Here is a 17812-nt window from a genome sequence, read left to right as displayed (position 1 = left end):
AGTGGCAGGATGAGATTACACAGTCTTAAGTTGCGCTAGGGAAGGTTTAGATTGGACATCAGGAAGAATTTTTTCTCAAAGTGATTAGACATTGGAATGGGCTGCCCAGAGAGGTGGTGGAATCACCATTCCTGGAGGTGTTTAAGGAGAGGCTGGATGTGGCACTCAGTGCCATGGTCTAATTGACAAGGTGGTGCTTGGTCATAGGATGGGTTTAGTGATTTCCGAGGTCTTTTCCAACCTAATTTATTCTGTGATACTTACTTATATGTGTACTTGTTGTTAAAAGTAGTTTTGCCTATACATATATGTGCCCATACATACATCTGAAATTTCCTGTCTTAGAAGCCACATCTGTTTTGGCATGAAATCTCCAGAAGAGATGCGTCAGCAAGCTCACATTCAAGTGGTCAGCAAAAATTTGTATAGTCAGGACAACCATCACTCTCCACTGCAATATGGAGTGCTGGACCATCGCATGGTGAGAACCTTTTGTTTTTTTGTTTGTTTTCCATATTTTTTCTGTAGAGTTATTGAAGTGGTTAAAGAAACATGGCTGGGGTTGCTGAAATGTACTGCTTGTCTAAAATAAGTTGAAATTAGTCTTTACTTGAGTTTCATAGACTATTAGCTGCAGTTCCAGCTGCTTTCTTCATGCATTTAGAGGGCAGGAATGCATGCTTTTGAGGGAGGGGCTGTGTGTAAAAACCATTTTTCTTAAGGGTCAGAGTGTCTGTAATGCTATTGACATGCTTCTGATGGTGGGGAAAAGGAGTGGCTCTGCTACTAGGATTGCTGACTAGCTTAAAAGCTGTTGTATTTTGTATCTTTTCACTGAATTACAGGAATTTTTTTTTTCTGTACGTGTGTGTTCTCTTTCTCCCAAAGGGAACCAGTGAAAAAGACCGTCCTTGTGAAACCTGTGGAAAAAGTCTGGCTGACTGTTTAGGACATTATGGGTACATTGACTTAGAACTACCATGTTTTCATGTTGGATACTTCAAAGCTGTGATAGGCATCTTACAGGTAATGGTGATTATGATTTGTTGTCACTTTCTAGTCTAGAAAAAGGAAATTCTCAGGAGAGATGATGCTTGAAAGTAACCGAGAAGGCCAAAATAAGGGTGAATTTTTAATTTATCTTTATGTACGTTTTCTTTTGTGAAACATATATATTTAAAGAGCAGTCTTAGTGATGTTCTGTGTAATCTCAGACTGATAAATTTAGTTCATTTTTTTTCTGCTTTTTGAAATAAATGTATGCAGGATAATTTGCCTTTTAGAACATCCCAGTAAATCAAAGCTCTTTTTGCTTTATATGGATTTTTAAGGCCCTGCAGAGCTTAGATAAGGATTCGCCTCAATGACTGTATTTTTCTTTTTCTCATGTGCTTTTTAACGTGTATTCCAATATGTGAATTGGTCTTTCAGTCAAGACAATAGTGTCTTATTCCAAAATAATGGACTGTGTTGAAGAACTTAAGCTATAGCTCAAGAGGTTACATCTCTGAATATGTCTTTTAGACAGCTGTGTCTGTATGTGTTTACATTTAAGATGATCTGCAAAACCTGTTGCCGTATCATGCTGTCGGTGGAAGAAAAAAAACAGTTTTTGGATTACCTGAAACGACCTGGCCTTACATATCTTCAGAAAAGAGGGCTAAAAAAGAAAGTGTCTGAGAAGTGCCGAAAGAAAAACACTTGTCCTTACTGTGGGGCATTTAATGGTGAGTGTTGACATGAGCAGTTTGTGAAGTTGTCTGCTCTGTTGGGTTTTTGCCTTGATGGCTGTGATAGGATCCAGATCTTGAATATGCTTGTTCATTGCATAGCTACTGGGTGTTCTCTCTGGCCTTTGTTAAGAAACAGGCAGTTGCATTTTTAGGGGCGGGGACATGCTTGTTCACATCTCATTTATGTGGGTATAGACATTTTCCTGCTTGCTTGTATTATTTCATGTTTCATGTCAGTAAACAATACTTGAATAATGGCAAAAAACCCCTTTTTAACATGTTTTTTAAAGTACCAGGAGCTATTGGCAGTGATCAATACGTTCACATTGGTACCCATTGTAGCCTTAGTAGTTTCGAGTGAGCATCATTTTTCATCATTGTATTAAATGACCTTTCTTAAGATAATCCCTTCTTCAGGGCAGAGTGTCTTTGGAAGATTTCGCATCTGGTTTTCAAAAAGTGTCTTTTTTTTCATCTGCACTGATCGCATGTTACTACTGCTCAAGGACTTGGAGTGTTACAGATTGACAGTAGATGGTTTATCCATGACTTAAAACTTCTAACTCTTGAAAACTGTGGGTTGGTTGTGGTAATGTTCAACAACCTGAATAAATGGAGAGCTGCTTCATCATAAGTAACCTGTATAAATATAAGGGGCATAAACAGTAAACATTTACAAAGTTACATGATGGGTCAGAACATTTCAGGAAAAAAAATTGAGCATTTGGACTAGTCTGGGGAAGTTTGACAAATAATGTTACCTGCATTACATGAAAATATTTATCTGATTTTTCTGATAATTCACTTCCAAAATTACTTTAGAAGATAGTGGGATGATACAAAAATGGCACTTCTTAGTCCTGTTTTTAGTGTGGGAACTTCTTCTTTAGAAGCCCTGCTGTGAATGAGGTGAAGCTGAATTAAAGTGTGGTCTAAAGCACCTGCTTTCAGCTTCAGAGGCTGCATCATGGTATAGATACATCAAGCCATCTATACGAGAAGGTATGACTTGATTGTCCTTTTGTTGTTCTGTGAGTTTAGGAAACTGGTTAAAAACCTGGTGAAGTTTTGTTTTATTCTTTTGTTTACTTAAGGTTTAGCTTGTTTTGGAGCTGTAACTTAAATTTTGGCTCGTTTTGTTTTCTTTGGTGTTTTTGTTATTTTGAAATAAAATCCCAAGACAAACCATATTTAATGCTTTGCAGGAACTGTGAAGAAGTGTGGTTTGTTGAAAATAATACATGAGAAGTACAAGACAAATAAGAAAGTTGTTGATCCAGTAGTATCTACTTTTCTCCAGTCCTTTGAAACTGCCATTGAACATAACAAAGAAGTAGAACCTTTACTGGGAAGAGCTCAGGTGAATTTTATTATAACCTAAATTTTCTGCTGCTTTTTGTGCATAAAATAAAACCCCCCAAAGATTTGCAGTGTATCTGCTAAAGTCTTAGGGTGATCCAAGAATTTTGTGTATCAAGGTACATGAAGAATGTTTCTATCCAGTGCAATAATGTTAACTTTGCTAAAAATTTAGTATGTTGTCATGTTCTGCTACAGCATTTTTGTCCTGTAAAGACTGGGATGTTCTTGGTGTGTTATGGTTCCATAAACTAGACAAGGAAGAAGAAACACCGGTCCATATCAAGTTTTCACGTATATATAGATTTACTGTAATCCAGTATAATTCCAATACACACATCTTTTTCTTCAGAAGTTCTTAATGCTGAGAAGGAGAGAGGAGGCTTAATTTACTAACTTTTTGTTTCATTAAGCTTTTAATTTTACGCAGTTTTGTTTCCTTCTGCTCTCTACAAGTTGGAAAGATCTCCAGGTACATACTTGGATAGAAAAAGTAGTGAATACAGCAGTAGCTGTGCTAAGAAGAGAGAAATTAAGTTTTGAAAAATATCTAGGAAGCATGTTAATCCTGTGATTTTTCTACTAATAAAATGTAGAAAAAACTTACTTACAATGTACTGTAAGTTCACTGTAGGATGGTAATTGAGTTACTTTGTCTATTAACTATGAAATACTGTCTTTTAACTCTTGAGACAAGACAGCAACACAATAAGTTATACTCATTATAGGAAAAAATGGAAGGAAAGAATAGCAGCTTAACATCTGAGATGCTAAAAGCATTGGTTCAGAATAAATAAACCAAAATAGAGTTTTGTTTGCATGAATAGTTCCATATTTGCCTTTGAAAAAGACTAAGGGAGGAGGGAAGCATTGAAACTTGACATAATGGCTTCTTCTCACCATTTCCCAATGGATTTTGTAGGAAAACTTGAATCCTTTGGTAGTGTTGAACCTCTTTAGAAGAATCCCAGCAGAAGACATTCCTCTACTTCTCATGAACCCACAAGCAGGTAAACCTTCAGATTTGATCCTCACACGACTCTTGGTGCCTCCACTGTGTATCAGACCCTCTGTTGTAAGCGACTTGAAGTCTGGCACCAATGAAGATGATTTGACAATGAAACTGACAGAGATCATTTTCCTAAATGATGTAATAAAAAAGGTGAGTCAGCCTTCAAGCTCTGAGACTGTTGCCTTCAAAAAGATTTGTTCAGAGTTGAATATAGCAAGTGGATTTACTGCTTATGGTCTGGTGCTGTATTTCTATGTTGTTGGGCATTTTATTGAAAGAATAGGAGAAGCTTGCTTCAGGTGGAGCTGGCTGACTGGCTGCTTGCAGTGTAGGACCTGCTGAAGATCTGCTGGGATTCTTATGGAAAATGTTTTTTCATTTCAGCTCTGGTCTCTTAAATATTTTTCTTTTTTTTTTTTTCTTTTTTTTTTCCCTCTCATGACTATCACACTTTTTGAATGGTCACTTACAATGAAAATATTATACCTATTTATTTATGTTGGCGTTTTTTTTCTTTCATAGGTCTTTTTATAGATCTTAGTTCTTTCTTTATTCTGCCATCTGTTCTTCAGAAATCAGGTCTCATTTAGCATAGTCATCAAATAGACACTAAAAGAAAATTTAACAATTTATCATTTGTTTAGAAGAGCACTTCTGCCAGACTAATACTTTTCACACTTTGCAAAACTGGTCATTTGTCAGGCAAGCAGAATCAGTTGAGCGCTAACTCTCCTGTGGCTGAAAAGTTATTAACTGCTGTTTTCTTGTCTGTTAATTTATATTAGCTTAAGTGGATTGGGAAAAATGTAATTTAAACAAATAGCTATTTTTGTGAGTATCTGTTTAGAGCCCATGTTAGTAAATTAAAAATTTTTTTTGCTGGGTTCACGTATGACTGGCTTTTTGCTATAGCAATATGCATTCTGTTGCAAAGTTTTTTTGCCTTTTTCATTCCACTCTATGGTAGTTTCATAATTTCATTTGCAAAGGAAGAGTTGTACTCATAACAGAAAACTTTTTTGCTAGTTTAGTATGTTTTGTTATATTTATTTTCTGAATTGGATGGCTGTTTTGTTTAGCATAGGATATCAGGAGCCAAAACACAGATGATAATGGAAGACTGGGATTTTCTTCAACTGCAGTGTGCTCTGTACATTAACAGTGAACTCTCTGGAATACCCCTCAACATGGCACCTAAAAAATGGACCAGAGGTTTTGTTCAGAGACTTAAAGGAAAGCAAGGTTTGTCTGGAAAGTTGCTTTTAATTATTTTTTTATAATTGAATCGCATATTTTTGCTATTGCCAAGTGTCTCTCTGCTACTACTGTATTGCACTTTAGTGCTGTACCTCAAAAGATGTTCTAATGTGCTGTCTTAACAGATAACGTTTTGAAAACAATTTTTAATGGAAGTGTAACTTTTTTAATTTGTTAGGTCGGTTTAGAGGCAATCTGTCAGGAAAGAGAGTGGATTTTTCTGGCAGAACAGTCATTTCACCTGATCCTAACTTAAGAATAGATGAAGTAGCAGTGCCTATTCATGTTGCTAAAATACTGACCTTTCCTGAAAAGGTAAGTAGTGTAGGACTCAAACTCTTTCTATTCCTTTTATTTTTTTTCCCCAAGCTAGACCTCAGTGTTGTTTCCTTACAGCCTCACTATAAAAGGGGATGAATGCATTGCATTATGTTTGAAATGTCATTCAGTGACACTTTGCCAGTTCTGTTGCTGCTGGCAAATGAAGGTTTGTAGTATGGGATATAGGCAAGTGCTGACAAGGTGTGGTGTAAGGAGTGGTATTTCTAGAAGGAAGAGTTTTGATTCATATTTTTTCAACTCATTTGTAGATTCATATGAAAGAGTGGTTGCGTATTTTTATTTCTAAGTTTACCTCCCAGATTTTTAATTTCATTTCCCTCTGATATTCTGCTCAAAGATTGGTTGACATTTTCCTCCTTTATTCCCTCCTGAGAGTTCCCTTCAGCAGCTGGTTGCTGTCTAGGGGGATTTTCAGTTGAGCCTAAAACATGAGAACACATGACCCACCAGTAAAAACAAGATCCTGCAACATGTTTTGTTTGTTTCTGATTGAAGTCTTTATGCAACAGGTGAACAAAGCAAATATTAATTTTATGAGGAAACTTGTCTGTAATGGTCCTGATGTTCATCCTGGAGCAAACTTCATACAGCAAAGGCACACCCAAATGAAAAGGTATCATGCTTATCTGTAATGATTCACTTTTTTTTTCTCCCCATAATCTGCTATGTGAAGGCAGTTATATCTGCAGGGGTTAAAATTTTATTTTTAGAATCTTTCCTAAAAAGCAGTAGCAAAAGAATTGTCTTTATGTCCTCAGGTTTAGTGTACAATTTTTTTTAAATAGTCTTGCATTTAAACTGAAGTCAATATACTAATGATACTGAACTGCTATTAGATTTATGGTTTTTTTTGTGACTGAGTCTATCTTAGTTGAAAAAGAGGGTGTAGTACAGACATTAGTTATAACAGGCAGTTTTGGGCAAATTGTAATGTCTGTTTTCATGCGAGAGCTAATCTGCAGTCAGTTTATGGGTAGGAAGAAAGGATAATATATGAATGAGACTTCCCATACTTTCTGATGCAATTGAAACAAATTCTGTGTTTTTACACAGAACCTTTTTCTTACTTAATTGTTGTAATCTCTGTCGCTTTGTTGACTAATGTCAAAATACATTCATTGCTTCAAAGAGCATCAGGATTGATGTTCAATCCACACCAGTTCTGTCTTCTAGTCATTCTAATACTAAATAGCTCCAGCATTTAATGGAAAATCTGGCATTTTAAACACAGAATTTATTTTAGTTGTCTTTACATCTGCTGTTTGTATTTCTTCTGACTTGTTTTTCATATCTTCCTGTTAAGATTTTTGAAATACGGGAACCGAGAGAAGATGGCCCAGGAGCTGAAGTTTGGTGATATTGTGGAGCGACATCTCATAGATGGTGACATCGTCCTGTTCAACCGGCAGCCCTCTCTGCACAAGCTGAGCATCATGGCTCACATTGTGAGTGCACAGAGTGCAGCCTGGAATATCAAACAGCTCCTCCTGCAACTGTGTTTGGGGACAAAGATGAATGCAGTGCAGTTGTGCCTTTGCATGGGAATTGATGTGTACCTGGGCAGGATGCTGTTTGCATACTTCTGATAAGAGCTGATTGACCTCACTATCTCTTCTTGCCTAAGCTTTTCACTTTTGTAGAGCTGATGTGATCTCTACAAAGCACATTGTCTTCTATGTTTTTTATAAATTCTTTGGAATGCACATTATTAGCTACATTTCTGTCAGTTCCTGGTTGAGTTAAATTCCATAGTCAGGAATTTTGACTCATGTCTGTAATATAAAGAGGAAGTCTTCAAGGAAACACTTGCACATGGCATCTTTTTAGCCATGCTTGACTGTGTGTGCATCTTTCTTTTTTCCTTTTCCAGGCTAGAGTAAAACCTCATAGGACATTCAGATTCAATGAATGTGTCTGTACACCATACAATGCAGACTTTGATGGAGATGAGATGAACCTTCACCTTCCTCAGACAGAAGAGGCAAAAGCAGAAGCACTTGTTTTAATGGGGGTAGGTAGATACAATGTTCAGGTTTGGATTTTGCTGGTGACAGATGAGTTCAGCCCTTTAATTCTTAACTTGCATGTGAAATCTGAAATACTATTTAGATTACTGGGTGGGGATAATTTGTGACATTGAAGCTGCCTGAAAATTCTGCAAAAGGGACTTCAGAATAAATTGGGACTGTTACACATTGGTAATCTAATAGCCTTAGATTTAACATTGTGGAAAATCCAGTGGTTTTAAGATTTCATTAGTATATTTCTGCCTGACTTTCCTTAGAGATGGCTACCAGACTAGGATGACTCCGTTACCAGCAGATACATCATTCGCTTCTGGTCTGACAGCCTGGGAATTGCAGACAGGCAGACCAGCTGGAAATGAGGCAGTGATACTGGGCTTGTGCTGGAGAAGGCAGCTTCCCAGAGAAGGCAGGAGGAGGCTCATAGGGCAGGGTCGAGAAGGGAGGGTAGAGAAATAGGGATCTATCTGATGGTTGCAAACTTCGATCTGTAGTGTGAAAGTAGAGTCAGTAGCACCAAGCTGAGGGTTTCCCAGTCCACTGCTCCTTTAGGGTTACTGAATGCCAGCAATAATTCAGGTGTTCCCATACAGTTGGTGCAGCATTGCAGGGGCTCACTGAACTGTTGTGAGCTTAAAAAGAACAGTCTCCTCTCTTGCCAAGTGTGTGATTCAGGTCTGTGTGGTAATGTGCTCAGGCAAAACTGCTCATAGCGGGGGGGATATTAACAGGAGCAATGGTTTGAGTAAAGCATAAAAACATGGGGCTAGAGGTGGCTTTATTGTTACCTACCAGTAGTGACCACATAACTTCCAGTATTCCAGTAGCTCGCTGTAGTGAGTGTAACCACTCTTGTCCATGTTCTCAAAGCTAGCTTGTCTCCCCTTCCCTGTCCCTACTGTAACACATCAAGTTGGTTGCAGCTTCTGCTTTGGAAACAGAATGTGTGATTTCCAGTAACTATTCCCAGACTGTTCCTTAACCCTGAATAGATGTGCATGGACTGTAGTGAACTGAAATTTCTAGGTTTTTTTTTTTAACTTTTTGAAGAATCGGCTTTGACCATTTTTGCTAAAATAAATGTCATAAATGCTAAGTTCCATTTTGAATAGCAAATGGAATATCAATGTCTTCAAATGTGTAATATTTTTTTATGTCACACAGACTAAAGCGAACTTGGTAACACCAAGAAATGGAGAACCTCTTATTGCTGCTATTCAGGATTTCCTCACAGGTGTGTGTATAAGCTTATTTCAGAGCTGTGTGATCTAGCAATTGTTCCTTCAGAATCACTTCCCTTTTTTCAGAATTTCTCTATGTTGATTGAAAACCTCCCTTCACCAGTCATAGTGACGTTATTAAATAAGGCCCTTTTTTGTCTGAAATATAATTATGATGTCCTCAGAGTCATTTCTCATGCTATCTACTTTTGTGGCTGCAGTTATTTTTACCTTTGAGTGTATTTTGCTGTGTTTTTCTGCAAATGAATATTTGGGATTTTTGTCTGTGTTCGGTAGACAATGTAAACTGCTTATGATTATGGTAGAGGAGTTGGTTTCACTCAAAAATTACTTCTAGGAAGTACCTTCAGTGTTCTTAAATTCTTTGGGAAATCTTCAATGAACATAAGGAAGAAAGTGTACAAAAATCAATGTGAAGGCCTTATTTCACTGATGGAATGGAGTCTGAGAGCAAGAGGGTAGAAAAATACCCTATTTCTATTTTTTGGACAATTGGTGTGGAGCAATTAAGAAAAAATTCTGGAAAGGATTTACAATATAAGCTGTCTAAACTATTGTCATGTCACGTAGTAAGTACCTGAGTAGTATTAGAATGAAATAATTGATATTGAATGTGCAATAGCTTTTAAATTGAAACTAAATTTAGTCTGTCACAATACCTTTTTCCATTCCAGGTGCCTATCTTCTTACATTGAAAGATACCTTTTTTGATCGAGCCAAAGCCTGTCAGATTATTGCTTCTATCCTGGTTGGCAAGGATGAAAAGACCAAAGTTCGTCTTCCACCCCCAGCAATTCTGAAGGTATGTCAAGCTATTTTTTTCATGTTACTAAGACTTCCTCTGTTGTGTGTTCTTGACCCATGGTGATGTTACATGAATCTTTAAAATCCTAAAATTTTGAACCAATGGCACTTTATAAAGAAGTAATTATAAATATTACTGCCTTTCTGAGAAATGAAATGACAGCAGCAGCATCTTTGGGTTTTTTTTCCCTTTTCTGATCAGAAAGGGAAACATGACAGCAAGAGGGAGCAATAGAGCATGTTTCTCTGACTGCATGCACATACCCTGTTGGGAAGGATAACCGTTCAGTACTCAGAACTTTCAAATGAGTAAAAGTGCATGAAAAATACTTTTCAAAGGAGTGCTACTATGCTCTTTCACAAGTGCAATTCTCTTTAGATAGGTTCTGTACATAAAACAATTTTACATATAAATTCTTGCTTGCTCTTGTACTATAGTTGTAGCATAAATTTATAATCTTAATTCTCCTTTTTCTCCCAGCCTGTAACACTCTGGACAGGAAAACAGGTTTTCAGCCTCATTCTCAAACCCAGTGATGATTGTCCTGTAAAAGCCAACCTACGAACCAAGGGCAAGCAGTATTGTGGCAGAGGGGAGGACCTGTGTTACAATGATTCTTGTGAGTGGCACTTCTCAACCTGTGTTTTGGAAGTCTTCAAAGAAGTAATAGCTGTTGAGCTCACTGCAGGAGTTAAAGCAGTACTTTACATGTGTGTTTTCAATCACAAAATCTTGCAGTTGTTCTAAAAATTTCAAGTTATGTTGAACACCGAAGAAAAGACTTGGATATTTTCTTAAACTGAAATGTCTTCTGTATGGTGCTCAGCTTGTCATGATGCTAACTTAGTGTTTGAAGTTGAGAGAAAGACGAGTTAAGCTTAGGAAGCAGTTGTGCAGAGGGCAAATGGAAAAATGTAGTCTCTTAAGTGGGGGTAGTAATACAAGGATTAGAAGTTAAACACTGAAAGGAGTTAAGCATACACAGGGAAGATAGAAATCCTTAGCATATCAAGCCATCCATGTCCTTGCAGTTAGGGAAGTCAGTGGCAGATGGAGTGCAGAGCACCATGGTTGAAAAGACTGTAGGAGATGAGCAAGACTTTGCTTATAATTAAACCTTCATGGGGTGAGCGTTGGGCAGTAACTTGAGCAGACAGGGTTAGGCTGGTTCCTTGCTGCTCAGAAGCGTAAGTTGAGGAACCATTGATTTACACTAATTCTGTCATGCAACGTTGATGCAAGGAAGAATTTTCCAGTTAGCACTCAAGTGCCCTCTACAGCAGACTGAGTGATTTCTGTAGATGAAAGGACCACTCTGTGCTGTGATAAACAATAACTCTGTGTGTTGGTTATAAACATGGTGGAACAATTTTTTTCAGCTACCAAATATTGTAGGACAAAAGGCCCCAAAGCAATCCTGCTCACTCCTGTCAACATGACATTTTCTTTATTTCAGTCTATTCATTTTAGAAAATATGGCAAGAATTACCATTTCTGAGTTTGATGGGAGCACATGATGTGGAAAGCGTTTGGATTTCATTGTTGGCTGCCTTCAGTTCTCTGAAAAAATGTCATTTCTGAAGGTGTAGTAATTCTCTTCAGAAAGTTCTCAAAAGTCTCAAGAAAACCTGGTATTGTGTTTTAATTTGATATAAGTGATAGAGCAATGACTTGTGGTGCAAGAAGATGGTACCTAAATCCACATTGAAAATACTGAGCGTGGACAGAGCTTTTAGTTAAAAATTCTCTTCATAAGTGATTACTTAGTGGATGTTTTAGAAAACTGGTGAATTCTTTTTGCCTTTTTATTGCCAGATGTCACAATTCAAAACAGTGAGTTGATGAGTGGCAGTATGGACAAAGGAACACTGGGGTCAGGATCCAAGAACAACATCTTCTACATCTTGCTGAGAGACTGGGGACAGGTAGAAGCTGCAGATGCCATGTCACGTCTGGCCAGACTTGCTCCTGTCTATCTTTGTAAGTACATTTCCTTGTAAAATAGTGCTTTAATACAGAAATAGAGAACAAGCAAGATTTTTGCTTCCAATGTGACATGTTGTGCTTTAAAAAAAAATAAGCTAGTTTTGAAGCTGGCAGGCAGTGAAACAACTTAGTGTATTTATGAAGTGCTTGTGATGGTCATATGATAGGAGGTGAAATTGAAAATTCCCAATAATATTTATTGGGTTTAATTTGTCTTCTTTATATGTGATTGAGCTGTGAAAATAATTAGTTTTCTTTTTAATAATAGCTAATCGTGGCTTTTCAATTGGAATTGGTGATGTAACCCCTGGGCAGGGCCTGCTAAAAGCTAAGTATGAGCTCCTGAATGCTGGCTATAAGAAATGTGACGAGTATATTGAAGCTCTGAACACTGGCAAGCTACAGCAGCAGCCTGGTTGTACTGCAGAAGAGACACTAGAGGTAAAATTTTTAGTTTAAATCATTATCCATTTTGAGTAGAGACTTCACAAATATATTCATTACATTGTCATGTCTAAAGTTGTCTTCGGAAACCTAAAACTACAAGTAAATACAGTCCCTAGGCAAGTTGAGTCTATACAGACTTTAGGATGTTTGTATGCATCTAAAAATGTAAGCTAAACACATAACAACTGAGATGCTTCCTCCCTCCAGGTGGTATTGGGATTACACAAGAGAATAGAATTACACAGGTAATCAAAATGGAATTGATTACATTTGTCAAAATTTTTGTGATTTTCTTTCATGTAGTACAGTGTGACTTAGGGCTTAGTGCAATGCTCAGTTTAGCTGATGTATTTGATGCTGATAAGAGATTGCTGGGATAAAACAGGGGTATCTAGGAACATGACAAAGACTTTTTTGCAGCCAACTGGATGTTAGGCAAGTTAAAATTTAATATTGTTTTACCCAAAGCCACGATGGGATTTCTTTGTCTTAGTTGTACTTTTGAATTTCCTTTGACTACTGAAGGTGTTGCTGGGAGTGATGGAGTACTGTTTGTGTAAGTGTTTTACAACATATTCTGAACCTCTGAAATACTGTATTTCAGGCCTTAATCCTTAAAGAACTGTCTGTTATCAGAGATCACGCTGGCAGTGCCTGTCTCAGAGAACTGGACAAAAGCAACAGTCCCCTGATCATGGCTCTCTGTGGTTCGAAAGGTAGGGATAGCTGAACTTTGCATGTAGGTTGCTCACTCCATCACTTTTGTGAAAATTACTTGTTCCATTGTATAGCTTGTTTTATACTGTTGGTTGTGCAAGTTCATGTTATAACTGTTTTAAATGGCTTGGTAAGTACAGCTCAGGTATAGTTAGTTAAAATCAAGCTGATGATCTGATATTTTTGTGTCTTAATTTTTAGCAGGAGTTGAAAAACATCTTAATGGAACTTTAGGTGTTCTTAGGACTTGAACTAATTAATCAGTAAAAAGTTTTCAGTTGTGTTTCTACTTGAAGTATTAATTTCACATAGAAAAATCAACTGCAAATGATACATTCAGAATTGGAAGGGACCTTAAAGATCATCCAGTTCCAACCCCACTGACATGGGTTGGGACACCTTTCACCAGACCAGGATGGGGCATCCACAACTTCTCTGAGCAACCTGTTCCAGTGCCTCACCACTCTCATAATAAAGAGTTTCTTCCTGATGTCTGATCCAAACCTGCCCTCTGACAGCTTAAATCTTTCCAGCCTGTCCTATTACTACATGCCCTTTTGCAAAGTCTCTCTCTGTCTTTCTTGCAGCCCCTCTTTAAGTACTAGAAGGTGCTATAATGTTTGTCAAATTCTTGTTTGAGTTTTCTTTTGTTTCTTATAAGAATTTGAAGAAATGGTTTAACCTTTTGCATTTTTTAGCTGTCTAATAAATTGTGGAAAGCCTCATAGGGACATACTGTGTTCTAAAGAAATACTGAAATCTAAGAAGAAAAAAATATTAAGTGTGTAATTTTTATGGGGGTGATGGGGAGGCATTGTTACAAACATGTTCAGCAAATAAAACTTCTGAATTAGTGACTTAATTTGTTCAAGGAGTCCTGGTAGATACTGAACCCTTTATGAAAAATACTCTTGAAGAAATTGTAAAGCAAAATATGTAGGTTAGGATCATGGGCTGTGTAAAACATATTCCGTAATACAAACCAGGATACTATAAGGATTGGAGTCAAATAATGGTGGTATGAATGTTCATAACCCAAAAAGACAAAAAATAAAAAGTTATTGCCTGTAGCAGAGACTTTATTTCAGCTTTTGCATAAATGCTGAAATTACCAGGTTAAGTAACAGAAAAGCTTCTGTAACTCTTGCAATTCTCTTTTGTTGACCAATTACAAGGCTAAATAATAGATCTTCATGTAAGTGAAGAGAGCTCATCAGGGAAGCAGTATATTCCTCATTTGTGAGTGAGGGGCTTTCTTTTCCTTCCTGTCTCTCCAGGTTCCTTCATTAACATCTCACAGATGATTGCTTGTGTAGGTCAGCAGGCTATCAGTGGGTCCCGTGTTCCTGATGGATTTGAGAACAGGTCCTTGCCTCACTTTGAGAAGCATTCAAAGGTAAGTCTGTATGTGTACTATAGACTGTGAAGTGAAACAAGTTTTCTTAAGCCATTTTGAGAAGGATGCATAATAAAATGGGTTGTCATGCTGAAGGAAAAGGTTCATATATGGTCAATGTAAAATGTTTTGTGTGATTTGGCAGTTAACATCAGTGTTCTCAATTGCCATAGTATGTCTAGTTAGCTTGACTTTTTAAAGCTCAGCCTTGCTTTGACCTTTCTATTCTAGTAAACTTAAAATGAGGTGATAATACATCTTAGGTTCTCTTGAGAGTCCTAAAATAATTTGTTGAAGTTTCTCTCTGGTATTATGTTTGACTGCACTAATACTTTACAGGAGAACTGCTGAATGTGTGTTGGTGTCTTTAAACAGGTGAGACATGCCAGATAAACCACTCTGGAGTCTGGTTTTTCTCTTTTTCCAGCAGGATAGGTATCATGGGTTACTCTGTGTTTCATGTTCCAGTTCAGTCCTACATGAAGCAATAATGAATCTCATGCACTTGTTAATGTAATTCAATGAGATTATTAGATTTCAAGTAACACTTGAAAAAAAATTAAACAGTAAAGAAGGTTTGTGGTATAAGCCAGTAGTCTAGTTACCGTGTTAGCTGAGTGTCAGGTGGTAGCTATGACACTTGAATTTTTAACTAAATATCCAAATTTCAACTTCAGAGTTCTGTAACATGCTGAACAAATAGAAAAAGAAACAATATTTTTGGTTTAGAGGAGAAGATAAAATTTAGCTCTAGATTTTTTTCTGATTTAGAAAGCATTATCTGTTAAATAACAACAAAAGTGATTTTTGACTTGAAGTAATGCGTGCATCAAGTTCATTGGCAAGAACTTTCCTCAGGGGTGAGGGCAAACCATTCAAAATAATTAACTATATACATATCTCCAGTCATATGATTTCTGGATTTCTTAGTCTTTGGCACTGCAAATACCTTTGCACTACTGTAGCAAAATGAGCATTCCTAATTGCCTTTTCAATTTTTGCAAGTATAAAGGAGTTTGAAGTGTTGGTGTAGTGTTGGAGGAATAGTTGGAAGTGTGACAAGGTTTGTAGGAGGAAGGGGAAATTCTGTTAAATTAGTTTGGAAGAACAAGGCAAGGATTTCTGAAACCTTTATTCAGATCTACAATACAAGTGGAACTTAAGAGCTAAGCAGAGCTGAGATCATTGCCCTGTGTTGGTGGAGGTATTGGCTAACTTTGAGAAACAATTCAGATGACATGCACCATGTTTTTCTGTAGCATACAGAATGTACGTTGCATTTTAACTATGTTTTTCCCACTCTTCTCTGCAGCTCCCTGCAGCAAAAGGCTTTGTTGCTAACAGCTTCTATTCTGGGTTAACTCCCACTGAATTTTTTTTTCACACAATGGCTGGTCGAGAAGGTCTGGTTGATACAGCTGTTAAAACAGCAGAAACTGGATATATGCAGGTATGTCAGCAGATTTAAGGTTTTATCAATCTTGCAAAATGTGCGTGTTTCTCATGTGCATGTTGAGGTGATGGATCAGGTAGAAAGGCACCCTTTGTGTGTTTTCAATGTAACAGAGTAATTTATACTGTGAAATACATGACTTGGTCTGTTCTCCAGTAGGTGTGGAGTTGTAAATGAGACCTCAGGCAATGATACAGTAACATGCTTGTTTTGAGCTGTTTCCTCTCAAACATGGGTTGTAAAAGTCCTTGATCTGTGCAATTGTTGAGGACCATGTTCTCTAGTGTGTTCCTAAAACTACTGTGAGTGATGACAGAAATGCAGCTAAAGCTCCTTTTCAGTGTCTGCTCTCTCTAGGCAGGAGGCACCTTGGCCATCTAGACTTACTGTTCTGTAAGATTTTAGTGTCTTTGGCTGTGCAAATCTATGTCTCTCCAACAAAGCTTCTTGCTGTTATGTGCAGTCTTAAGACTTCTGTGCAAATATTTAAGTAGTGTTTAAAGTATAGCACTCTTCCCAGTGTAACAGGCAGTAGCAAAGCCAAGATAATTTGGGGCTGGGAAAACATTCTAACATACACAAGTAACTGTGCCAAGACAGAAGAAAAAACACCTTTTGGGGTGGGTAACTGATTAGACCAAAACAATTTGTTTCCAAAATGTTGGCATATGTGCAGGTATTTACAAAAAATATAAATACAGTAAGCAACCTACAAAATACTTTTCCTCTTCAACTTTCTTCTTATATGAATGAATTGCAGTACTTGAACATCAGAGTTATTTTAAAAAATCATAACTTCTGTTTTATCTTAACCTTTTTTCTTGCCAGTGGGAAAAAAACCCAAACCATTTATAGTCTTGTTTAGGTGATCTAATTTGCTTTCATGGAACAATGAAGTCCATCTTTCAAGTAAAAATGTTTTTAACCTAAAATGCTTTGTAGTGTGCTTTTTTTTGGGATAGAAAGGAAGATGGTAGTTAAGGGATTTCCCAATGCAAGGAGTTTATGTAAGAGAAGCAGACAACCCAGATTGGTCAAAGCCATTTTTCTATGACCTCTTTGGCTTTTGTCAGTAAAAACAGTTGTTGAGTGGTTCTGCTTCCATACACAAAAAGTATTCTATTCCTGGAGAAATAAACCTGCTTGGAAGAATATGAGTATTATGTAAAAAAACCACCTCCTGATAACTCCTTCAAACCAAATAGGTTCTTGCAGCTTAGCATTAGGTCATTAGGTTTCCTATACAACAGATTTCTAAATGTGGAGTATTGTGTTGTTGCTTGAAATTTTGTTGACTTCTATGTTCTGTGGAATGTACAGGAAAGCCGTAGGGGTAATGTATTTTAAATAGGTTTTCATGCCTGTTCATGTCTGTGTCAGATTTACTTCCTGAGTCCAGTTTCTGTACTACTTGTAAAGCAAATCAGTAGCTATTTTTAAAAGGATCCATTTCATTTTCCTTGTATTTTTTCTTTCTTTCAGAGACGTCTGGTAAAATCCCTTGAAGATCTTTGCTCACAGTATGATTTAACAGTCAGAAGTTCTACTGGTGACATTATACAGTTTATTTATGGAGGAGATGGCTTGGATCCTGCAGCTATGGAAGGGAAGGATGAACCACTGGAATTCAAGCGAGTTCTAGACAATATCAGGGTATGGATTCCTGAAATCCTTGTTGGAAGTGTGAAAATATTATAAAGTATGGAGGAGAAAGTACAAAATTTGGGGGGAAATTGTTTCACTTGAAGTATTTATTTTCCAATTGCCCTTTTTGAAAGGTCCTGGTCGGTGTTTCAGCATGTGTATTTTAAGAGTAATAAATATTTTTTACAGTGGAACAGAGCAATTTGTGTACAGAGACCAAGCTGTGTATAAGCTGAGAAAAGTAAAATTTCTTTCTCTGCTTGAACGTAGTTTAAGGGCCTAATATCCCACTCACTAGATAAATTAATACTGGCTTATTTGGGTACTGGTTTGGTACATTGCACAAAATCATTCTTTATTAAATCAAGACAAGCATGTACTTGGAGTTGAACTGGC

The 17812-nt window shown here is 37.1% G+C and overlaps 1 protein-coding gene across 4 annotated transcripts in view; it reads left to right on the top strand.

Moving 5' to 3' along the window:
- POLR3A (RNA polymerase III subunit A) overlaps positions 1-17812 on the top strand; it is a 39043-nt gene that overhangs the window by 1233 nt on the left and 19998 nt on the right. For 3 of the 4 annotated variants that reach the window (XM_085064013.1, XM_085064014.1, XM_085064012.1), the window contains exons 2-20: positions 346-481; positions 889-1026; positions 1556-1727; positions 2939-3093; positions 4015-4254; positions 5184-5346; positions 5540-5676; positions 6213-6316; positions 7007-7148; positions 7574-7714; positions 8892-8961; positions 9643-9770; positions 10254-10392; positions 11589-11753; positions 12028-12200; positions 12811-12922; positions 14201-14319; positions 15632-15769; positions 17255-17425. In XM_085064013.1, coding sequence (XP_084920139.1) covers positions 346-481; positions 889-1026; positions 1556-1727; positions 2939-3093; positions 4015-4254; positions 5184-5346; positions 5540-5676; positions 6213-6316; positions 7007-7148; positions 7574-7714; positions 8892-8961; positions 9643-9770; positions 10254-10392; positions 11589-11753; positions 12028-12200; positions 12811-12922; positions 14201-14319; positions 15632-15769; positions 17255-17425 — 2743 coding nt within the window. Of the gene's footprint in view, positions 1-345; positions 482-888; positions 1027-1555; positions 1728-2616; positions 2736-2938; positions 3094-4014; positions 4255-5183; positions 5347-5539; positions 5677-6212; positions 6317-7006; positions 7149-7573; positions 7715-8891; positions 8962-9642; positions 9771-10253; positions 10393-11588; positions 11754-12027; positions 12201-12810; positions 12923-14200; positions 14320-15631; positions 15770-17254; positions 17426-17812 lie in introns of those variants that run through there. The other variant, XM_085064015.1, reaches the window with a different exon arrangement.

The sequence above is a fragment of the Lichenostomus cassidix genome, chromosome 6 (genome assembly GCF_008360975.1).
Source record: "Lichenostomus cassidix isolate B80296 chromosome 6, HeHo_3.0, whole genome shotgun sequence".
NCBI classification, from domain to species: domain Eukaryota; kingdom Metazoa; phylum Chordata; class Aves; order Passeriformes; family Meliphagidae; genus Lichenostomus; species Lichenostomus cassidix.
This window is presented reverse-complemented; position numbering and strand designations above follow the sequence as displayed.